Here is a 23,235-nt window from a genome sequence, read left to right on the forward strand (position 1 = left end):
CAAAAACAGATGAGCATCAATAGATTGGCTTCAGATAATCTGGTCGACCGATTGTTTACGGATAATTATGGATAACATTATCATTTAGCGCAAATGTCTGTAGCTGTTCTCTATCCAAACCCTACTATGGGATATAATATGTAGATGTGTATAAAGTAAAATTGATTAGAATATCTGTAAGAAGATAAATCCAATTAATCAGTCACACGGCCAGTCACCTATAATTAATACATATGTACTGAAATAAACAGAAATATAGAAATTAAACAAAATTAATGAATATTAACGTCACTAAATGTCATCAATTAGCTTTTTTTTCTTTTAAGTTGATCTTCAGATGGATAGTAAACCACCTCACAGAGTCATTCTGACACTATAATGAAATATAATATGCATCCTGTCTGTCCAGGCTGCTATATTTGTTGCACGTGGTAGTTGTGGATCTCTCTGAGGGAAGTTTAAAAAAAAATGCATAAAATATTCTGTCATGAGTTTCAAAATAAAAAAATAAAAATAATTATGTAGGAAAATGTAGGATTGATTTGTGGTTATTAGTCTGCTCTTAAACGATGACATCTTCCTGTTTCCTTGGTGATAATATGTCATCCAGTGCCTGCATCTTGTTGTGCTGCTGCCCCCAAGTGGCAAAAAAAATTGAATGCAGGTTTAAGCAGGTTTGTACTTTTTCATGTGTTTTTTGTCCCCCGTACCCCCCCCCCCCCCCCAGATAAAGACAAACAATACTTGCTTTAGTTTGAATTGCAATTTTATTTCAAGTGATGCTAAAATGAAAATCCACGTTCTTTTTAAAAAACCCTTTAACACTCCATTTATATCCCAAACACACACACACACGCACACACACAATATCTATAGTCACCCAAACTCTTTGTCAGATACAGGAAGTCCCTGTAAGTAAAGACACGGGGGGGTTGACAACTATGCAGTATCAGTAAAGTACGAGGACCCGGAAACATCCTGGATATGAACGACAGTCGGGCTCGTTAATATCTGCTCCTTTGCATCAGAATCAAAACATACGAACGGAACAGAAATGCACTTGTTAAACGTGAGTCTGTGTTTTTAAGAAATATCGACAAGGTGTGTGACGGCGTCGTACAAATGCGCCTCGTGTAATTTGCATACTCTTCGAAAAAATGATTCTCCGTGTTGCGTCACGTGTCAGGAGGAGGAGAGTTATTTACATTACAGCAGGCTGAACCAAAATAAAAAAGTCAAGGGATGTGCGGTGAAACGTCAGCGGAGGAGGGAGGCGCGAGGAAGACGTCTGATCTCTGGTGGAGGCACGACGAAGACGCGACGACGCAGACGAGGAGAGGTGATATTTAACACGGTGGGACGTGGCTCAGGACGACTGGGGTTTAGAGGCGGGTGTCCGTGCAGAGGTAGGCGAGGGGAACAAGCACCTTCTACCCATTTGGTTATTTCACCGCGAGTTTTAAAAAACAAACTAAACAAACAAAAGGCTCTTTGGGGTTTGGTGAAATGTTTTGTCCCCGTGGACCCTGAGAACATTTCTGTTTGCCGTGGTTCAGTTGAGTCGTGCGACCGGGCGGGTTTCCATCCACGTGTGGTGTGAATCTCAATCGAATTCCAAAAAGAAAATGTGAACTCATGCACATTTTCCATCCAAATATCACAAGTTAATCAAGATAAACAGCTGGTGGCGGAGCAGAGGGGGCACGGTCAGTGACCGCGTACAACATCTAGAAAACACAAATTGATTCATGATTTAATATGAAACTTTAAAGACTAAACTTTTTAAAATTTCTGGCATTTACAATTCCTTTAATACCCAAATTCTAAATGTGCATAAGAGCAGGATGGAAACCGGCCGGCTGCCTCTGCTGTTGTTGGAGAAACCTCTTGCTCAAAAGAAAACCCGCTGAATCATCACATTTCTATTTCCACGTTTGTCTCATATGAATATTGTAAATTGCTAAAAAAAAGTGGAGCTAATAACTTTATTTTTAATTTCATGCTCGGTCTGTCAGTTGTGACGAACAGTAACCGTCAGTGTTTCTGCAACGGCTCCACTTCTCAGGCTGCGTTCACACCGAACACATTCACCAGGACGTTATAACTCTGGACTCGCACTTCAAGAAAAAAAACGTTTTTTTAGACGTGTTTGTAAGCGTGTTGAGAAACGCTCGGACCAGAGCTGATGACGTTTCCACTGTCAGGCTGTTTTTTATGTATTTTGTGTATAATACTTAGCAATACGACAAAGTCCACATTTTCTATTTGGTTCCTGACCCGGCAAACACCCCGAGGTGGCTGTGTACAGTATGGGACGTAAGCCCCGCCCCCTCCTCCACGTTAGCATCCTCCATCTTTATTTACCGTCTACGGAGTTCATATAAATACTGAGCAGCTCATGTGAATATTTAAAATTTTGCAAAAAGTGGAGCTGATAACTTTATTTTGAATTGGCGGTGTATATTCATGCTCCGTCTGTCAGTTATAATGAACATTAACCGTCAATGTTTCTGCAACGGCTCCACTTCTCAGGCTGCGTTCACACCAGAACACATTCGCCGTGACCTTCAAACTCTGGACTCGCACTCGCATGATTTTTAGACGTGTGGAGAAACGCCAGAGCTGTTGACGTTTCAACTGTTTTGAAATATTTAGTGTATAATACTTAAATAGTCTAAATTTCCGTTTGGTTTCTGACCCGGCGATTGAAAGAAAACCCCAAAACCTCCGAGGTGTAATCACACCTGAAATCATTTGATCCGAGCGTAAAAAATATCAGTGACATCCGTCGGGTCGATCAATAAAAGCCAAGGATGTGACGACGGGGAGAGAAACAAACCAACTTCCAGGATTCCTCTTTGCGTTCCACTCTAGCACTCGGCGTCGGCGCTGCCGTTGACCGGGCCGGTGCTGATGACGGCGGCGGCGGCGGCACACGCGTCCTCGCCGTGGTCGACCCCGTTGGACCGGACGTCGCACTTCTCCGTCACGTGTTGATCCTCCTCGCCCACGCTGTTCGGAGCAGAGAGGGAGAGAGAGAGAGATCAGACGTCGTGAGGTGCGTTCACATGCTCTTCAGTAACCTGGAAAAACTGGATTTCTTGGGTTTCATGTAGACGCTTCTCTGAGGTTTGTAGTTATGAGAAACATCATTAATCTGATTTCTTCTCCAGGTAAATTGGCTCCTCATGAGTCTCTACACGTACGTATGATTGTTCAGCTTTTACTGTATATACACGGGAGAATAACGGAAGAATTCCATAAAGACAAAATGACAAATATCTTCTTCCCTCAGGCAGTTTAATAGACCCAGTACTTACTATTTATATATATTTATGTATATTTGGAATGAGTGTTTTTTTTATTGTATATTCAATTTGTAAACACATTTTATTCTATTCTATATATTAATCATATTATTATCATTATTGCTTATCTGACTTTTATAACTAAAAATGTATTAATAATCCCTGGAAAACGTTTTTCAGACATCACATCGGTTGTGATGACAAACTTCTGGAATCTTAAATCTAAATATGGAAAATATATTTTTATTACTGTTTATTGTTTTATCATTGACATAATAATATTGTGATTTGTTATAATCATGCTTACGTGACAGTTATGGAAAGTGAACAACTTGAGCCTGTAGTTAACTCAAGGAGCTTTGACTGTGACGTTTAGAAATCATTATCCAATTAATCAATTAGTTGATTATCAGAAAATTATTTTGATTATGTGAATTTATAGGTATTAAAATTGCTTCATTGATTATGAAATGAGAATATTGGTTGCATCATTAGCCGAGCAACCTGTTGCCGCAGCCGTTGCTGAGCGGGGAGCCGGCCGCCTCCCTCTCGGACAGCGAGCTGCACGACCTCCGCTCCTGCCAGGAGCCCGCTCTGCTCGCCCGGCCCGTGTCCGAGCTCTTCCTCCGGGCCACGATGGGACCCGGCCCCGGGCCGGACCCCCGCCTCTCCGGGCTGAGCCTGGGTCCCGCCGCGTCGCAGGGGACGCTCAGCGGCCCCGGCCCCTCCGACGCGTCTCGGCCCGAGTCGCTGCTGGTGCGTCCGCCGCTCAGGCTGTCGGAGGAGGACACGTGGCTCAGCTGGCCCTCGTCTGAAGAAGGAAGAAATTATGAAGAAATTAGAATTTTTTGTTGATTGTTGCCAGAAAGATTTGAAAACTTAAACACCTTATTCATTCATAAACAACATAACTTCAACATGCCCATGATCAGATCACGATCAGCAGCCGGAGGAAGATTCTGCATCTTCATAACACTATTCGTGCTGAAAGATTAATCGTAATATCGTAATAATCGTAAATAAGAGGAGCTGCAAGTTATTTTTGAGAAACGTAAAATGTGTCACAACATGAGATTATGGAAGAAACATTGTGGTGCTACAGCGACAACTCACATCCTCAGCAGAAATCACACAAAAATCAAAACGCATATCACGAAATCTGTTGAAATAATCGCAATATGATAAACTCCTGATAAACACTGCAAATAAGAATATTCAAGAAAGTCATAATTATCTTTTTTTGAAATGAATAAACTGAAACGTCGGACTGAGCCTTTAATTTGATAGACTGGTCTTGTTATTTGTACATTATTCACACATTTCAAACAGAAAAATCTGAAAGCCGTTACTTATTTTTTTTAAAAATTGCTGCTTATGGGAGAAATATCTTCTAGTTTAATTCCAAATTATAAACTTCTTCTCTACGATACACTCTCAAACTGCTGATGCTGATTTATACAATTTCCTTTGTCTCTTTGACTCTTTTTTTAAACTTTATTTAAATCTTTTTCAAGTCGAGTGCAGAGTTTAAATATCTCTGCTGTGACCAGGTCAGTCGATCATGGAAAAGCGGATAAATCAATGTTGGCAGTGTGTATGTGTGTGTGGTTGTGTGTGTGTCTGTGTCTGTGCGTGTGTGTGTGTGTGTGTGTGTGTGTGTGTGTGTGTGTGTGTGTGTGTGTGTGTGTGTGTGTGTGTCTGTGTGTGTGTCTGTGTGTGTGTGTGTGTGTGTGTGTGTGTGTCTGTGTGTGTGTGTGTGTGTGTGTGTGTGTGTGTGTGTGTTCATTCTGAGGTGCAGGGCGCCCTCTTCTGGACACGCAGGGTTTCTTTACAGTTGAACTTCTGACCTCAGATAAAATCACATCGATGTGATGATCAACAAGCTGATGTGAACAATCAGATACAGACGAATGTGCCAGTTTTTTTCTTCTGTGATATATTTTTTAACAAAATCAGAGAGTTTGAAGTGTATTAAATGTCACAAAGGAGATATATGTGACATGAAAAGTAAAGTTTTATGGACCACAAAGTGTTTTTTTTAAGCTTTGAGACTTTGCAGGGAGTAGAGATGTTGGTATTTTCTACAGTGAAGAGAAAGAAAATTGAATAATTGAAAATTATTTTTATAAAAGCACATTGAGGCTTTTTATTTTATGCAATGGTTAAAAAAACAGGCGAAATAAATGAAATAATAATAATAATAATAATTTTTAAAAAGTGTTGGGTTTTTCGGATTTCAGCCAAGGTTTTCATTATTTTCGGTTTTGGCCAACAATTTTCATTTGAAATCAACAACTGTAACGTGGAGATGAACTGAGAACAGACCAGGTGTGTGTGCGTGTGTGTTTACCTCCAGAGCCGGCCTCTCCCGCCCTGTTGCGGCGCCGTCGCAGGATGACCTCCAGCTCGCTGTCCTTCTTCCCCGGCGGAGCCGGAGACGGCCCCGACTCCTGGGAGCCTCGGCTCGGGCTCCTCTTCACCGTCTCCTGCACGCCGAGGTTATCATTTTTTAATAAATCCAATCTCCTAATTTCATCCACATAACATAACTGATGAAGGCGTAACTTTGACTTGCAGGTAAAACAATTACATGTACAAATCTTCAACTACATTAGAAACGTTAATAACGTAGATTTCTCATGTTTATGCTGATCGATTTCTCCTCGTGGCGTTTTGACAACAATCATGATCCCAGTCTCTTCAGAAAGGAAATTAAGAGTTTATAGTTTACTGTGAAAATGTCAGATTATATATATTTTGTTCTTTTATTCATTGTTTTGTATGAAAAAGCTGCAGTAAGTCGTAGTAGTGACACTGGGATCTTAAAATGTTTTAACACCGGAGGCGGAGTCACGTGCATTCCAAGTATATAATGTATATTAATAATTTTACCAGGATGCCTTTCAGCTCCTCCATGGCGCTCTCCTGTTGCTTCTCCTCACATTTGGGCGGCTGCTGGGAAGAAGGAGAAAAAATAATACACAAATGATTTAATATTTTCTTTTTTCCTGAGACCAAACATTTCAAGCTGCTGCGTCGCAGAATCGGAGCCGGAAACGTTGGAAATGTTCAAATTCTGAAATTACGTCTACCGACTGGAAGTTTCTGATTTTCAATATTTTAAACTGTAGTTTCTGTCAAATGGAAATTTTATTTTGTTTGAAATGTTTCTCAAGCAACATTATCTGAACATGACATATCAGTCAAATCACGTAACTTTGTATAAATGAATTCAACATGCAACATTTTTTGGGTTGTGGAAAAAATAATAATATAACATCAGTAAAATTATAACAACAGTAAAATTATACTTTATACTTTTTATTGAGCTTTCAAACACATTTCACAGACTTCTTTCTGCAAATGTGACCTTTTTTTTTACAGCCTTGGATGTCACCTTTGACCCTGTTATATATAATCCATATCACAGATTTGTGAATAAAAGTCACTTTCTAAAAGAAAAGGGGAGGAACAATAACCAGCGGCCACAGTGGGACGTTAAACATGACGTGTGTTTAACTGATGAATACTGCAGGGTCTAGTGTGTGTGTGTGTGTGTGTGTGTGTGTGTGTGTGTGTGTGTGCTGGGGTCAGGGGGCCGGACATGTGTGTCTTTTGTTTTTTTTAATTCCCCTGGGTCCTGACTCGTGGCATCACAATCACAAGATTGATGCAAACGTCAATATACTCACTTTTACTGCGACTCTCTGTGGGCGGCACCGAGGAGGAACATGGAGAGGAGAGAGGAGAAGAGAGAAAATCAGCCAATCAGAGCGAGTTCAGACGACCTCGACACACACACGACGTTCTGATGTTGACAGGAAGTGGAGGGAGGAGTCACACCGACACGCGCGACGGAGCTCGGACGACGTTTGTGTTGCTTTGATTGACTTTCCCTTTTTCTCCCCCCTCTTCTTTTTAATCATTCGCTCTGTCATCAGGGTGATGTGGCCTTTGACCTTTGACCCCTTGTTATTGTTAGACGTAGGGTCAAAAATAAATGAGGGGGAAATGCGACGGAAGCTTTATTACCTCGGGCCAAGGAGCTAACGTGATTGGTTGAGTTTTTGTCTGTTCGTTTGTTTGATTACTCAAAAAGTTTTGGACGGATTTACATGAAATTTTTAACAAAGACAGATCTCGAACGTGGTAACAGGTGATTCAATTTTGGAAAGGATCCAGGAAACGGGTTCTAGATGGGGGATCGCTCAGCTCTTGTACCGAAATATTTATGGGTAAAAAAGAAAAGAAAATGAACTATTTCTGTAGTTTCATAAAACTAAAATATCATCACCGTGTATCTGTGCTGAGAGGGAAAATAAACTGTGACGCAGTTTCTAAATTTCAAAATGAAAGTTCCTTCCTCGAGCAAAATAAACTCAACTCAAACGTCCTCTTACTGCCGTTCAGAGAGCTGTCAGTCACAGCTCACGTATTTTGTTGACTCTCATTGGCTGACACATGCTCGAATGAGCGATAATCAATCCAGGCCCGCCTCGTCCTCACCTTGCTCTCCTGGCTCTTGACGGGCCGCAGGACGACGCCGTGCTTGATCCTCTCCATCATCTCGTTCACCGCCTTCACCTTCACGTCATCGTCGCCGGCTGGAGATGCGTGGAGATTATTATTATTATTACTATAACCACAATGTATGTAAAGAGTGTGTAGTGGAGAAGGTGTAGAATGAAACTCACCCGCCGGCTGCTCTGCCTTCACCGAGGCTTTGGAGCCTTTGGAAGATTTTCTCATGATGGCGATCAGAGAGCTGAACGAGACACGGGGACAAAACGATTATTACGAAGGACTCGACTCGTGGTTATAAATGTTGCAGATGTTTATTAGCGTCATGACGTCCCAGCAGCTGCTTTTTACAGCCTTGATTATAACTGTCCATGTCAAAGATCTCTGTGGAATGGTTTTAAAATTAAAAGGTGTTTTCCATAAATAAATAAATGAACGTGAGATAAAGACGCGTCGGTCCAGCGTGCTCACCTGAGGGGGTTGCATCTCGACGGGGGAGGTGGCGGCGGCGGGGGAGGGGGAGGAGGAGGGGGAGGGGGCGGCTGCGGCGGAGGGGCCGGGGGCGGGGCCACTCCGGGTTCAGGGGGAGGGGGCGCTTCGCCGGTCGTCACGGTGATGTTTTTCTGTGTCTCCTGCAGCTCGTGGACTGTGGAGGGGAAGGGAAGACAACGGAAACAGATGATAGAACTATAGTACTACTTACATGTACTGCTACTCCTACTACTAATGATGGTACTGATGGTTCTGCAGACGCACGAGCAACTGTTGTTCCACGTTGTTCCCTCCAGAGTGACGCCTCTTACCCAACACAGTCTCTCTGGTCCCCATGAAGAGGCCCGTCTGTTTGTTTAACCATTCATCTTATTTTGTCCTTTTGTCTGGTTTGAAGTCAGTTGGAGGTTTTTGGCTCTGACTTCATATGTGTGTGTGTGTGTGTGTATGTGTGTGTCTGTGTGTGTGTGTGTGTGTGTTTGTTTGTGACCCATTTAAAAAGTATTGTTTTGCCAGATTTCCTGCAGCAGATGTCGTCAACGGCCTGAGAGTTAACGTAGACGCAGAAATAAACACAAAATGGAAAGTAACTCTGATCAGCACATAATCACGTTTTAGTTCTAAAATATCGATTCTGATTTTACTGGTGACAGATCCATTGAGTTTAAACTTTGACCTTTGTGTTGAAGGCGATGGCTCAACCACAGACGCACGTGTCTGAGGATAACTGGAGCAGAAGTGGCTGTTAAACAATATTGTTTAAATATTTTCTTTTGAGACAAAATGTTTAGTCATTATTTGAAAAAAATTCTTAGACCCATTTTCCCCGAATCCTCCATCTTTGGAGAATTTTGAATCTCAACAAGAATCCCAAATAAAAAAAAATAAAAAAATAATATATATATATATATATATATATATATATATATATATAAATTGATACCAAAAATTTTAAAAGCACAAAGCAATTTTTGCCAAGACCTGAAACTGCCTCAAGCAGAAGGTTCCACCAACGGGCCGTGAACGTATCAGTGCATTCGTTAATTGTGCATCCCTGCCATGACTAAGTGGACACCTGCTAGCCAATTAGAAATGAGTATTTTGTGTCCTGCTCCCCCTCCCGCTCGAGGAACCCCGCCCCTCCCTCCTCGCCGTGTGTGTGCGTCTCCACCTCTGCTCCCCAGCTCCTCGTTCTTCCTGTCCGCCTGCTCCAGTCGTCCCTCCACCTCCTTCTTCTCCACCTCCAGCAGCTCCAGCTGCCGCTGCAGAGCCTCCAGCTGCTCCTTCACACAGCTCTGCTGCAGCTGGGCCTCCAGGCCCTGCACCTACACACACACACACGTACAGTAACATACTGTATGATCCACTACATGGCCACACAATAAAGCTCTACCATCAGTCTTGCAGAATTTCCACGATAAGCACCTCTACCTCCTGGATTTGTTGTTTTAGTCTTGAAGGACACATGGGACCTACGTGACCTTAATGAATCAAGTGTGACCCTCACTGATACTTAGATGTGTACACTAGTAGTGGTGCTTTTGTGTGTGTTTTTATATTTTATATTTATTGTTGTTGTTTTTTGCTGTTGTTTTTTGTTTAAATTTCAAATTATTTTATTGTATTTTAGTTTCCTTTTTCTCTTTTCTTGTCTTTATATATATGTAGCATTGATGCATGTTTATATAAAGTTCTGTAAAAGAATCAATAAAGAGCTGTTAAAAAAAAGTGACCCTCAGTATGTGTGTGTTTGTGTGTGTGTGTGATCCAAAAGGTTTGAACTGCTCCACTGCAACCGACTGACATCACTAATCCGTTTAAACCTGAGCGAATATTGGACTTAGTACAAAAATGTTTTGAGGGGGGAAAGAAATTGCTCGTGGACGAACTCCACTTTCAGCAGACCAGAGTTTTTCCCTGGTTCACCTTCTGCTGATGCTGCAGCCGCTCGTCCTCCAGGGTTTTGGTGATGGCAGCGACGTCCTCCAGAGCTTTCAGCAGCTGAATGCTGGGCTCAGCGTTCTGCAGCAGCAGCATACTCTGCCTGTTGGCCTCCTTCTGCTTCACCAGCATCTGCAGCAGGAGGAGGAGGAGGAGGAGGAAGATGGAACTCCGCTCACTTTTTTACATTTGAACTTCCAGCACATTGTCCCAGTTTGTCCATCACACACACACACACACACACTCTGTTTTGATCCTGCAGGCTCTTCACTGTTCAGGTCAGTAAACAGCAGATTCAGATTTCATTAATCAGGCACTAGGTTGTTTACACACACACACACACACACACACACACACGTCACCAGGTCACTGTGAGAGCAGCATCACTCAGCTGCAGAGCAACAACGCCATAATTAGGTTTATCAATAATGAATTAATAATGAAATTCCTCTAACAGGATTTACACTACATAATAATATGAGTTACATATCTGGATGAATATCTGTCACAGTTTTTACTTCCCCTCCAAATCAGTAAAGACAAACAAAATGTTTGTAGCAGGTTATTATCTTCGCTCAAGCTGCCACTGTACACTAACAGAAATAAATAAATACTGTATATAAAGGTTTGTATCTACTTGACTTTAAAGAAATAATTCATAAAGAAATATCTGCAACATGTGTTTCTTCTTCGCATTGTTACCTCGTGTGCGTACGTCTCAGCTTTGACTCTCAGGTTCTGCTCCAGGTCCAGCTGGTCCTTCATCCCCTCGTACTCCTGAGTCGCCATCATGGAGACTACGGAGACAGGAAGTACATCAGACATAATGTAGAAAACTACTGCACTCAAATGAATAAACACATTATTGTTTTTTAAAATATTGAACCTGTATTTTAGTTCATTTGAAAAAGTCTGATAGCATAGTTAGCACGTAAGCATGCATGTTAGCAAATGCTATCCAACAATCTTGTTTCATGCTAATGTTAGCATGTTAACAAGCATGTTAGCAAATGCTATCCAACAAACTTGTTTCATGCTAATATTAGCATGTTAACAAGCATGTTAGCAATACTATCCAACACACTTGTTTCATACTAATGTTAGCATGTTAACAAGGACTATCCCACTTACTTATTTCATGCTAATATTAACATGTCAAGTGCTGTCCAACAAACTTGTTTCATGATAATACTATTATGTTAATATGCATGTTGGCGAGCACTAGCCAACTTACTTGTATGTTGCTAATGTTAACAATGTTAGCAAGGGGTATCCAACTAACTTGTATCATGCTAATATTAGCATATTAACAATGTTAGCAAGATCTATCCAACTAACTTGTTTCATGCTAATATTAGCACGTTAACTTGCATGTTAGCACGTACTACCCGTATATTTGAGGCTTTTACTCAACCTGTCGTAATGTTGGGGTGCACGTTGTTGGCGACTCACCTCTGTTAAACCTCTTGATGGTTTTGCTTTGCTGCTGAACAGTTTCACGAAGCTCCTTCACCTCCGCCTGATCTTTCTCCGACTGCAGACAGTGATAGAAATGTATTTACATGTTCGTCACCACTTCTGACCTCGCTGAGCCGCAGACAAAACAAAGGTCTTAGTGTCAAAGTAGTGTACAATACACAGCATTCTTTACCGCCGTATACATACTTTACATACAGTACACAGTCGTGTTTTAAAAATGTCCCCGGCCCAGCGCCAGAACTCTGAGAAAGTGCCGCAGGAGTTTAGGCCGTGAGGTCGTGCAGGTCAATGTCCATACTGCTGCGTCCTCACCTGCAGGGTCAGCTCGTCTATCCGTCTCTGCTGGTCATGAATCTGACAAACAAAGTTCTTCTTCTCCTCCAACAGGCTGTTCACCGTCTCCCCCAGCTCTGACAACATGAAACCAAGCAAGAGGGGAACGTGTGAAAGAGAAGTATGTTGCTACTGAAATGAGGCACACTTAAAAACTACGTGTTGTACCTTTAACCTGCTGCTGGTACTGCGTGAAGTTGTCGGGGCTGCCGTCCGCGACGTCTGCATCCGCGTCCGTCTCCAGGGCGATGCAGTCCGAGATGCTGGGCAGCAGCTCGTCCAAACACGGACGAGACGACAGGCTCAGGTACTTGAACTTCCTGTTCTCACAGTTGAGCTGCAGGTCAAAGTTGACAAGAGGTTGTTAACGACTAAAAGGTAAACATCATTAAAAAAAATATATATACATATATATTTATTTTTCTTGAAGAAACAGTATCGTGGTAGTGAGAGTACATTCCACCAGATGTGAGTATTTCTTGGACAAAAAAATTCAAGATGTATTTGGCTATAGACCGATGTATTGGGGTATTACTGTCTTTTCGTCTTTTGGGACTTAGCCCCCTTTTTGAAATGTTCATAACAGCAAAAATAAATGATGCACCTGTTGTATCTGACTGTAAACGTTGCCAAAGTTTTAATGTAAGCAGAGAGTTTTTTGCTGTGGAGGCAGGAACACAGAGATAATGTAGTCAGATCAGCCTGTGCAGAGTCATCCTGACTCAACTGTTCACTCCGTTCACCTGCTAATGCCAGCTGGACCCCGATGATGCTAATCTCATAGCATTGATTACTGAGCGTATGTGTGTGTCTGACCTTTGTGGCCAGGGCCTCTGCATTTTCCCGGCACGACTTCTCGATCTCCAGCTGAGTCTGCAGAACGCTCACCTCCTCAATCACCATCTGAGACACTGAGACACACACACACACACACACACACACACACACACACACACACACACACACACACACACACACACACACACACACACACACACACAATTTAAGTATTAAGTATTAACTGATTAAGCTACTAGTTGTCCAGACTATGATATGTGTGTGTGTGGGTGTGTGTGTGTGTGTAACAGCTTTAATAAAAACCATGAGTCTGAGGTGGTTTGACGCTTGCGGCTGTCGAGCGTGTCACCAGACCTCAGCTAGTCGGCGCTTATTTTAAAATGACCCAGAACCGGAGACTTTGGGAAAATCCAGAGCGAGAGGAGAAACCAACTTTCCCAAAACAGTTTTAAATTCTATACATAAACCCAATGCCATTTTTTTTTTGCACGTTGATAATCAAAGCAAGATTTCCCTGCCTCTGCCTCTCGTCTCCATTGATGGTTTCAGTGTCTCTGTGGTGACACGGTCAGTCCTCGGATTGTGTTGCAACAGCGAGCAGCAGGAAGCTCCTGATCCATTAACGGAGCGTTTCCCGGTCGATGTACAAGACCCTCAAATGTGATTACCCATCCCCACCTCTTCACTCACACAGCTGGGGGCAGAGGACGGTGTTCATCCTGCCAGAGAGACTCTCAAACAACATGGAGAAATGTTCCCGTTACACCAAAATGGGCTGCAATTCACCTGGAGGGCAGTATCTATCTATCTATCTATCTATCTATCTATCTATCTATCTATCTATCTATCTTTCTATCTATCCATCTATCCATCCATCCATCCATCCATCTATCTATCTATCCATCTATCTATCTATCTATCTATCTTTCTATCTATCTATCTATCTATCCATCCATCCATCCATCCATCCATCCATCCATCCATCCATCTATCCATCCATCCATCTATCTATCCATCTAAAGTGCAATAATTATTTCCTCCTGCTCCTTGACGAAAAGGATTTTATTTTAACTTTGGCAAATAAAATATTTGATCAGACGTGAAATGAAAGAATACTAGTGTCCATTCGTTTCTATATTCTACACAAAACAGGCTGTGGTGAAACCAAAATTGCGAACACCGGTAAGTGACATCACAGATATTGAAAAGGTGCAGATCTAATCAAATGGAACTGTATATCTATTATTTCTACAACTTATATAAAAAGCATAAAGAAAATTTACATAAAAAAAATTGTTTAACCCCATAAATGCTTCGGCCTCCATTCATTCTGGACTAACTCATTAGCGCCCCCTACACTTCCAGGAAGTTGCGGGAGTGGAAAATCTCCCAATATTAGAAACTCTCTGATTATATTACCTGATCTCTCTGAATCATTCCCTGTCACTATGACAACCGTGCCGACAACCACCACCACCACCACCACCAGTATCTGTGTCAGCGAGGCCTTCAGGCTCGCCGGGACCATCACACTTGACCCTGATTCTAGCTCACGTTTCCCAGGTGAAAGGTTTTCTTCTCACAGGCGATACATGACTAATGCACCTCTGTCTGGTGCTGGAGCCTGAACGCAGCACAACCAAGTCCAACACACACTCAACTGTACCTTTTGTGTGTAGCCATATTGTGTGAAGATGCATTAGGGCAAGGATGCTTTTAGAGAACAGACATTACAGCAGCAGCATCCTGCTCTTGTATTGATCCGATTTTCACAGAGAAGCCGACTACATTTAAAGCTTTTACGAAGGAAATCTGGAGCAAATCATTTGTTTGATATAAAAAAGCAGGTGAACCACGAACCAAACTGAACAGAAGAGGAAAGAAGATGAAAACGTTCATTTTTGAAAGGTGAAGACTTTCTGTACTACAGGTCAATTTTAACAAAAGCAGCATTCAGCATCTCACTGTATTCGTACGTAACCTGCGCTGCGCAAACTTTAACTCAAGTTAAGTTGTCGGAAAAGTGGAAGGGACAACGGGCGAATTATATTCGTGCGATGTGTTTATTATTAAATGATCCGGGGGCCAAACTCGCGTGAGTAACGCCACAAGGAAAACTGGCTTCACGCTTGCGTGATACTCGGTGACACACCAGTGAACCTTCTGCCACCAAACTGGTTTGATACTTTAAGGTACAGTCTCGGGTATATAATCTAAAAATGTGAAAGCCCTTTCGCTCAGATCGGCCTCCGAAGCCACGCCTCCAAAACACATGAACACGCGAACTGCAAACTTCGAACATTATAGATCCGTTGCGAGTCATATCTTTAGCACCGTAGAAGACTCTGGTCCAGCATTTCATCCAGGACGAATAGAATGACTTCAACACACATCTTTTCATTTCCCATCAGGACGTCAAGACGGATTCGTCTAAATGCTTCGGAAACAGATCTTCCACTCGGTGCCTTAAATTCCGTATCTATAGTTATGGTACGCGAGTCAGTCAATAATTTAAATGATGTTGCATCGTTCTGTCATCTCTTTCCGTTTCCATTTTATCTTATTTGAAGCTTATTTAATAATTCGTTAGCGTCACCCGACGTTTAACCGAGTGACCTTTGAAAGCCCTGTTGAGGTCCACGTCCTCGCCCCAGTGTCAGAGAGGCTCTGGTCGAGGAAAGAGAGGGATGACATGGAAGAGAAGGAAGGAGGACGGCCGGGGGAACAGGCTTCTGGATCTATTTTTAATCCCTCCCTCAATGTTTCATGCTTCTGGATGAGCTCTGGGGATGTGATTCCCTTCGCAGAGACGTTCTCTCCATCTCTGTTCCGTCGCTCCAACCCCACACGACGCCACGGACGATCGCCCTCCGCTCGGCTGCACCGCCGGTCGGAGGCGGAGGAGAGCGGGTCACACTCCGTCACTCATCACCCGACTGATTTTTCATTTCTGCTCTGTTTTACTCGACAAACCGACAGCTGGTGCCGCCACGAAGGGAAACGCTGGAGAATTGTCTGCCGGGTAATGACGTGCGGCGTGAATATTCATATTCAAATAGCTCGTTTTTGTCCGACCATGAGTCGAAAATCCCCAAATGAACTTGGCAAATTATTCCGATTTTAGAAAGTTCTGCCTCCTGCCGGGAACCGTTCTGGGTCAGTACCTCCTCCGAGTTCGGGGCCTCGTGGGGAAAACGACGCGCCCTTAAACCCTGTGATGACGGGCTGCTTTTGTCTGTTGGTGAAAGCCTCTTTGGCGACGACGCGTGTTGTTTGCAGACGATTTGGAGGATTAGCCAACGAGAAAGTCCCGGTGAACTCCGACCGCAGGGCGTCGGAGAGATGGACGGGGAGTTAACGGAGCTGCTCTTCGTAGGCTTGTCTACGATTGAAATCCTCCGACGTTCAGGAGTTAGTACGCAAAAAGGGAAGTCTCGTGAACTTCAGCACTTGTCAGTGACGGTGAAGAAGTCCTGCGAGGGATTGACGAGAGAAAACAGAAGCAGGAGTGTTAATACCAGCGGCGTCTGTGTGAGCTGCAGCACTAACCCCTCGGCGGTAAGCTGCGGACAATAGGTGGCTGACGCTGCCTTCAAATGCTCCTCTTAAGCTTCTTCTTCAGAGACTAGGGGGTGTCGTACGTACGAGTTGTTGTGCCAGTGACGCCATCAACGACTAAATGAGTCCGTGTCACTGAGTTTGGCTTCAGGAGGACAAAATGTCATTTAAGGCTGTTTTGGTTCAAGTTTGAGTTTTGTCACTAAGGAAGTGACGGGGCTTGAAATGACACAAATCAATAACACAAAGGAACACTGCCGCGCTATCCGTACGGCCTTCGGTGATACCAGGCTGACAAACACCCAGGAGATTCTTTTCCTTCAAATGTTGCTGTCGATCGTCTGAAAATCGTATTGGTTGTAACAAAAAACAACGAACACATGCCTATTCTATATGATGTGATTTTCTGATCATGGTGATGTCATGATGACGTAAATCCTCCTATTATTTCTAGATCTACAGGCCTAGAGATACCTCGAAAAATGCATCTTTGAACTATGTATGCAGTCATTTTTTCTGACTTCTTCATGATGTCACTGAGCATATATGTGACATCATATGACGGGGAACAATTTTCTGATCTATAAACTATAAGCTTTAGATTTTGACGACCTTGATGGATGTTCCCCCGACAAGTTTGGTAAAACTTATCAATTCGGTCTGTTATCATCAAAAACAAAAAATGCGTGACACTATAACACCTGGAAACACCAGGACGCCACATCATCATCGTCTGCATCATCGATGCAAATGTCCCTAAGTGTTGTTAGGGACGGCACTTTCCCTGCCAGCTCCCGCGTGAGTGAGCCCACGTGAGAATACAGCAGGAAAGGATTCACAGTCAATTTTTCCTGCTGTTGCCAAAGCGTCTGACTCAAACGGCCGCCTGCTCCGTTCTTCATATGTGAATAAACTCCGGAAAGATTGTGACCGCTAGACTCAGGTCCTAAAGATCCTGAAATTATATATGGAACTTAATCCCAGATGAAAAGTATGTTGAAGGAAGCGTCAACAGTCTCTGGACGTAAAGTCAAATTTCGGACGTGTCTGACAGTATAATGAATAATTCACTCCGGTCCGACCACTGTTCATAAAAGTAAAAAAGAGAGATCACCTTTCAGCAGCCCAGATACATTGCAGATTAAATTCCCTCTCCTGGTCGTCAACGTTTTCATCGTCACATCGTCTGTGTTGAACTCACGCAGTTTAGATTCAAACGAGGCTGAACTCCAGCTCCTGTCCTCATTAGATCTACTAAAACGTGGAGTAGCAGCAGTGGTGACGACACACACACACACACACGCACACACACACACACACGCGCGCGTGTCCCTCCCCCGTTTTCTGCCGCTGAATAATTCACGGCAGGAGGTTTTAATAATGAATGGGAATAACATGACGATGGAGCGACCGCTGTCCTCTCTGGGGAGCGACGGCGGATTAAATAAATGAGTGAATGAACGAAACAAAGACTTGAGGCGACGGAGCCTGAAACTGACACGATCAGAGTTTTTCTGCCGACTCTGAAGAATTTTCGGCCCAGTTTTTTGTCGTTGGAGACTTTTTTGGGGGGAATTCATCTTTTGACACTTCGTCTGGAGGCCTCAACCATACAACTTGTTCCTCTCTCAACTGTCGTACAAACTGACCTCAGATCTGCGACTGTATTTGATCGATCGGAGACATCAAGGTTTTGATTTAGTCGAGAACAAACAAAACCTGACAATAATTTACTAATTTTGACAAAGTTAGATTTAAAGTAGGGTTTTCACCACACGCATGGACGGATTTTCATCAAACTTGGTATTAATGTGACTTGGGAGGGAATCACCAAAACGTTTAACAACTGGAGCTGATCAGTGGGTTGTCATTGATGATATTTATCAATTAAAAGACAGTAATAATTCATAAAAACGTTTTGGCACCTGGTGCTTTATAATGTTGCATAATGTCGTCTTGAACCTCCTTTTTCTCTTGACATTAACATTTCCATTCCTTTTCTTTAGGCCTATATATCTATCGTGGGACTAATAAACCAATAAAGAAAATAGTTTAAGTTAATAAGGGTCTCAACTCAAGTTATTGAAATATTAAGCCAAATGTGTGTATTCAGACCCGTATCTACATCCTGCAGCTATTGAAGCTGCTTTTATTTCCTATGTGACACAACAAAGCCTCCGATCAGCAGGAGGATCTCATCCCGCAGACCTCGCACTGCAACAGCAACATCTACGAACTGTAATATTTCATGGTTAATAAGTCGCAAAGCGGCGTTCAGCTCTTACCTCGGAGAATAGTCATGGCAAGAGGCAGGAGCTGCCGCGGCGTCAGCCTCGCTTCTAACAGCAAACTGGGTACAATCAAGAAAAGCAGAAACCCCCCTTTTACGGTCAGCTAAATAACCTTGGGGTCGTCGTGGAAACGGGAACACCCCACCAGACCCACTCAGAGGACGAGGTGTCGGCGATGTCATGTCGACCACAGGTGAGGAGGAAAGGTGTGAAGGGGGCGGGGGGTAGGAAGTGGAGGTGTCAGCTGTCTGCTCCTCGGCTGGATGCTTTGAGAAACATGACACCTGCAATATATTCAACCTTTTCACAACTAATTGTTTTCATGTCCATCGTGTTACTGACTTGGTGACAGTTGCTAGGATCTATTGGGAAGTAGTGACTTAATGCCCCTAAACCCTCCCAATGTATCTGCTAAATGTTGAGATACGATTAAAATGGAGCTGCAGCAAAGTCAGAGGATCACCAGAGTTATTAGGATTCATCCTCTGAGGACCGTGAATAACTATGTAAAAATTCATGGCCATTAATCCAACGGGCTCAAGTCCCTGTGACGTCACCCATTGGTTTGTCAACTGCCGTTTTCGAAGCTTTGAGATTCGTCCTTTTGACCAAATGCCATTTTGTTTTTATTTGAAAACTTGAAACTAGAGATTGAACCATAGACGTCTCAGGAAAATGTTTACTGTAAATCAATTGAGAAGTAGAGTCATTTTTGTCGTAGACTTCTATAGAAACAACCAATGGAGTCGCCCTCTGCTGGTCATTACAGAGAACACAGGCTTCAGACATTTGGCTTACCTTTCCGAACCCGGAAGTCTAAGTCCAATGTTTTATACAGTCTCCGCCAAACCGTGAAACACTGAGTGACCAACTAAGAAATACTGTACATAGTGCTGCACCTTAATCCATCTATATTTTTATATGCAGGTAACAAATCTGTAACATAAACTACACCATGTTGTTAAACTAGAAGAAAAAAACTTTTTTGTTCTTCCCTATGGGGTAAAGTGAGTTTGTCTGGGCCGTATTTCAAAAAATTAAGTTTTGTGAGTTTGAATGGTGTTGTGATGGCGGAGCCCGACGAGGTGCGGGGAAGCAGGACTCACCTCTCTTGATGTGCTTGAGTTGTCTCTCGGCCTCGTCTCGCTCCTCCGTCAGTCTGTTGCACTGCGGGAGCAGAGACAGAAGGGTCGACCCGTCAGATCACGTTCCACAACACACCGAGCACACGGGTCACCGATACCGGCCGAGTACAATTACACACAAAACACGGGGAGTCAACCGAAGACGGACGCTTACACACAAAGCGCCGGTTTACCTGAATTAATTAGTCTTCATTTAATTCCTACAGATGATTATTGATTCGTCTCTCGACTGGCGTACTGCTATCACACACTCGCTATTAAGAGTGTATGATTATCCGACAGCCAGCGGACCGTGAGGAAGTATTCACAGAATTTTATAAAAAGCCTATTGGATTTAGTTTGCTTACTGCCCCTTTAACATTTTCTCGATTTGGAAGTAATTCTGAACCAAAGTGTTCCAATCAACATGCAGGGGGTGAATGCATCATTAGAACAATTGTACACTAAAGAAACCCTTTGTTTTTTTCCCCCTCTGAAATTCCAGCAGCAGTAAGGATTGAAGAAGAACTGGAAATGTCGGCAGCAAACGCTCAGGAGATGAGACAAAGTGCGGCACAGACAGATTTTCCTGCTCACACAAATCTCCTCCGTATGAACGTTCATTTTGTCCGATGCCCCCTCCCTCCTGAAGACTGCACTGCCCTTCTCCATCGTCTCCAAATGTTCCTAATGACACGGACACACCGTCACTTCTGATAACAAACGGACCCTCTCTGTTTCTGCTGACTTGACGGCTGCCCCTACAAGCACTTTAATTTCCAGGTCCGACCCCATGGACGTGAAAATGGATGGATGCAACCCCTTGTTGTGCTATATTTAGGATGAGCAGCTGTGGAGAGGCCGGGTTGGGATGTTGGAGGAGTGAGATGTGGATGTCAGCAGCAGCTGCAGACGTCTCTGAGGTTATCGAGTTCAAACCCGACATCAACACTCGAGGACAAAATGTAGTTTCTAATCCTTCTAGCCGAGAAAAACAACGAATCGAGTTCGGAACAAACTAAGGTCGGTACGTCATACCTACAATAACGGATGTCTGTCCTCTCAAGGATAGTATGAGGTGACTGCTCAGAATCTTTTGTCAATCCAAGACTTCGGGTCCATCCCATTTACCCCTTGACCCCATACCCTCCACCTGAATTCAGCATCTGACCACCCTACGTTTGAAGGGCTGTTTGAATTGGTTTGAAAGGGTTAGATCATCTCCAACCCCTTGATCTTCAAAAGAAATGGGACACCCTACCCTACGCGGGAATGCCCAAAATGGAGGGGCACATATAGCTGCGCTGACTCCGACGGGGAAACTTATAAATTCTTTGACTTCTCAGCTGAACCAAATAACTTTCATTATGGTGAATCCTTCTTTGCCTGGTTGTCCTCTTCCCCTCTCCCGTCTTATCTCGAGTTAACAAGAGAAACAATCTCGATCTCGTTTCTGTCCAGTCCTGAAGGCTCCTGCTTCTTTTCTTTCTTTTTTTTTCGGGACCGACGGAGAGATGAGCAGCGTCCCGCTGTTAGTGACCACACTCGCTGACGGAGTGGCCCTCTGCATGCACTTCAATTAAAATGGTAACTGGACCTCGCGAGGCATTCAGTGACCTCCCGTCTACAGCAAGACTAACAAAAGAAGAAGAAAAAATGCCCCTATGGATTCAAACAACTTTCGGGAAGACGGTAACGATTTGCATTGAAGTCAGATTTTGTACATGTAAGGCAACGGGTGTGGCAAGGCACCAACACGCTTCCAAAGTTGGGGGTTCAATTCCCAGCAATTAAGTGTCTTGACGAAGGCACTTACAGCAACATGGCTTTTTAACCCGATTGGAAGCAAGGCGAGGTTGCAAGTTCCATTCCTTCTTTGTGAGTCAATGGGGGGAGCAAAGGACTAACAAACCCTGTGGAGGTTGAGGGTTCAATTCCTTTTTTTAAATTATCTCTAAAGCATTTAAAGCAAGCATTGTAGACTGCAGGGGTAGTTATCAAATATGGCGCTTCCAATTGTACTAACGGCATAGAGCAAGGCATTACTAGTGGAAGGGGTCTTGGGTTCACTTCCCATCACCTCTTTGCAGGTGTAAATCAATGGCGGTGGGAGGCAGCATCTGGTTTTCAGAATCAAATCAACGTTGGACTCAAAAATCTATTTCTGCAAAAGATCATGTTAAACCTGAGGCCAAAGCTTCTTTTTTTTTTCCTGTCCTGAAGTCAGACGTCACACAGCCCAGAGAATAAAACAGTCATCCTCTCTTCTTCACACACTCAGCACATTTCTCTCTCTCTCCCTCAAATAAAGACGGATTCAAATCCCAATTTTGAAACCCAGCAACTTCCCCAGTGCAGAACATGTCGCTTGTAGCCTAAATATGAAGTCAGGAGTATCGAGAGAGAAAAAATCCTCCATCTTTTAGGGAGGGGTCCGACTCTTTCATGTCTACAATAACCTCCAGGAGGAGCCGGCCGGCTCCACCACGCCGGCTGGGATGAGCCCATCCGCCGCAGAGGACAACGCGCAGGGACGCATCTTTCCCCCGACATGGTTTTCATGCACAATAAACTGGATGAGAGGCAAAAAAAAAATGAACATTTGAGCCGTTTCCTTTTCTTTTCTTTTTTTGTATTGCTTTACCTCCGTTTGCATGTGCGCGTCCCTCTCCTCCTCCATGTGCGCGGATGATGAGCAGGGAAGCATTTTCAGGCCTTTGGACCAAGACGCGATGTTTTATGGGTTAAATAAAGCTACATACATTGAGGTGTGATCATAACTAGCAGCAGCACATGTCTCGATCCGAGCCCATTAGTTTTCTTTTTTTCTTCCGAACGCATGGGATGGAGCAGCGGCTCGGTGCTGCTGCTGCTGCTGCTGCTGCCGGCGACCAGGATCCTCCTCCTCCTCCTCCTCCTCCTCCCCCCGCCTCCTGTCACCGTCAGCATCATCTGGCGCCCCTGAACCCCTCCTCCATCCTCTTCCTCCCTCCATCCTCCATCCTCTTCCTCCTCCATCCTCTTCCTCCCTCCATCCTCTTCCTCCTCCATCCTCTTCCTCTTCCATCCTCTTCCTCCCTCCATCCTCCATCCTCTTCCTCCTCCATCCTCTTCCTCCCTCCATCCTCCGTCCTCTTCCTCCTCCATCCTCTTCCTCCATTCTCGGTGCTGCACACAAGAGTCGGACTAAACCATACAACCACTCGTGCATGTCTGTGATATTATGTGATGCTAGAAAAACCTGCTGCCACACATTATTATCACCTAATTTGTCCATTTTTTTGTATTTCCCCTGTAGCCTGTAAATGAGCCAGAAGACCCCAACACGTTGTCACTTTAAGGCCCCTGTCAGGGTGCGTTCAGGTGCTGATGGGAGAGTGTGGGATGCGG

At 43.7% G+C, this 23,235-nt stretch overlaps 1 protein-coding gene across 2 annotated transcripts; it reads right to left on the reverse strand.

Annotated features, from left to right (window-relative positions):
* Positions 1–748: 748 nt before the first annotated feature.
* Positions 749–22,742, reverse strand: shtn3 (shootin 3). Of its 2 annotated transcripts, none has more exons than XM_035649713.2 (17): positions 22,490–22,742; positions 19,828–19,888; positions 12,891–12,985; positions 12,243–12,411; positions 12,054–12,151; positions 11,715–11,796; positions 10,965–11,059; positions 10,248–10,394; positions 9,493–9,646; positions 8,301–8,475; positions 8,003–8,073; positions 7,815–7,912; positions 7,001–7,015; positions 6,201–6,260; positions 5,659–5,794; positions 3,813–4,119; positions 749–3,012 (listed from the first exon to the last, which is right to left on the reverse strand). In XM_035649713.2, the coding sequence occupies exons 1-17, from the start codon at positions 22,550–22,552 to the stop codon at positions 2,871–2,873; spliced, it is 1,968 nt and encodes a 655-aa protein (XP_035505606.1). In that variant the 5' UTR covers positions 22,553–22,742; the 3' UTR covers positions 749–2,870. The 2 variants fall into 2 exon arrangements, with proteins under 2 accessions (XP_035505606.1, XP_035505605.1); XM_035649712.2 differs by having other exon boundaries at positions 6,201–6,263.
* Positions 22,743–23,235: the final 493 nt, after the last annotated feature.

The sequence above is a fragment of the Scophthalmus maximus genome, chromosome 9 (genome assembly GCF_022379125.1).
Source record: "Scophthalmus maximus strain ysfricsl-2021 chromosome 9, ASM2237912v1, whole genome shotgun sequence".
NCBI classification, from domain to species: domain Eukaryota; kingdom Metazoa; phylum Chordata; class Actinopteri; order Pleuronectiformes; family Scophthalmidae; genus Scophthalmus; species Scophthalmus maximus.

What these genes read in the sequence shown, in the direction of transcription:
- shtn3 (XM_035649712.2), bottom strand. Translation starts at nt 22,552, where the DNA reads ATGCTTCCCTGCTCATCATCCGCGCACATGGAGGAGGAGAGGGACGCG. An exon ending in CATCAAGAGGTTTAACAGAG is followed by an intron (nt 11,060 to 11,714) that starts GTGAGTCGCCAA and finishes CTGTCTCCGTAG; the next exon opens with TCTCCATGATGGCGACTCAG. An exon ending in AGCAACGGCTGCGGCAACAG is followed by an intron (nt 3,013 to 3,812) that starts GTTGCTCGGCTA and finishes TGCTCCGAACAG; the next exon opens with CGTGGGCGAGGAGGATCAAC.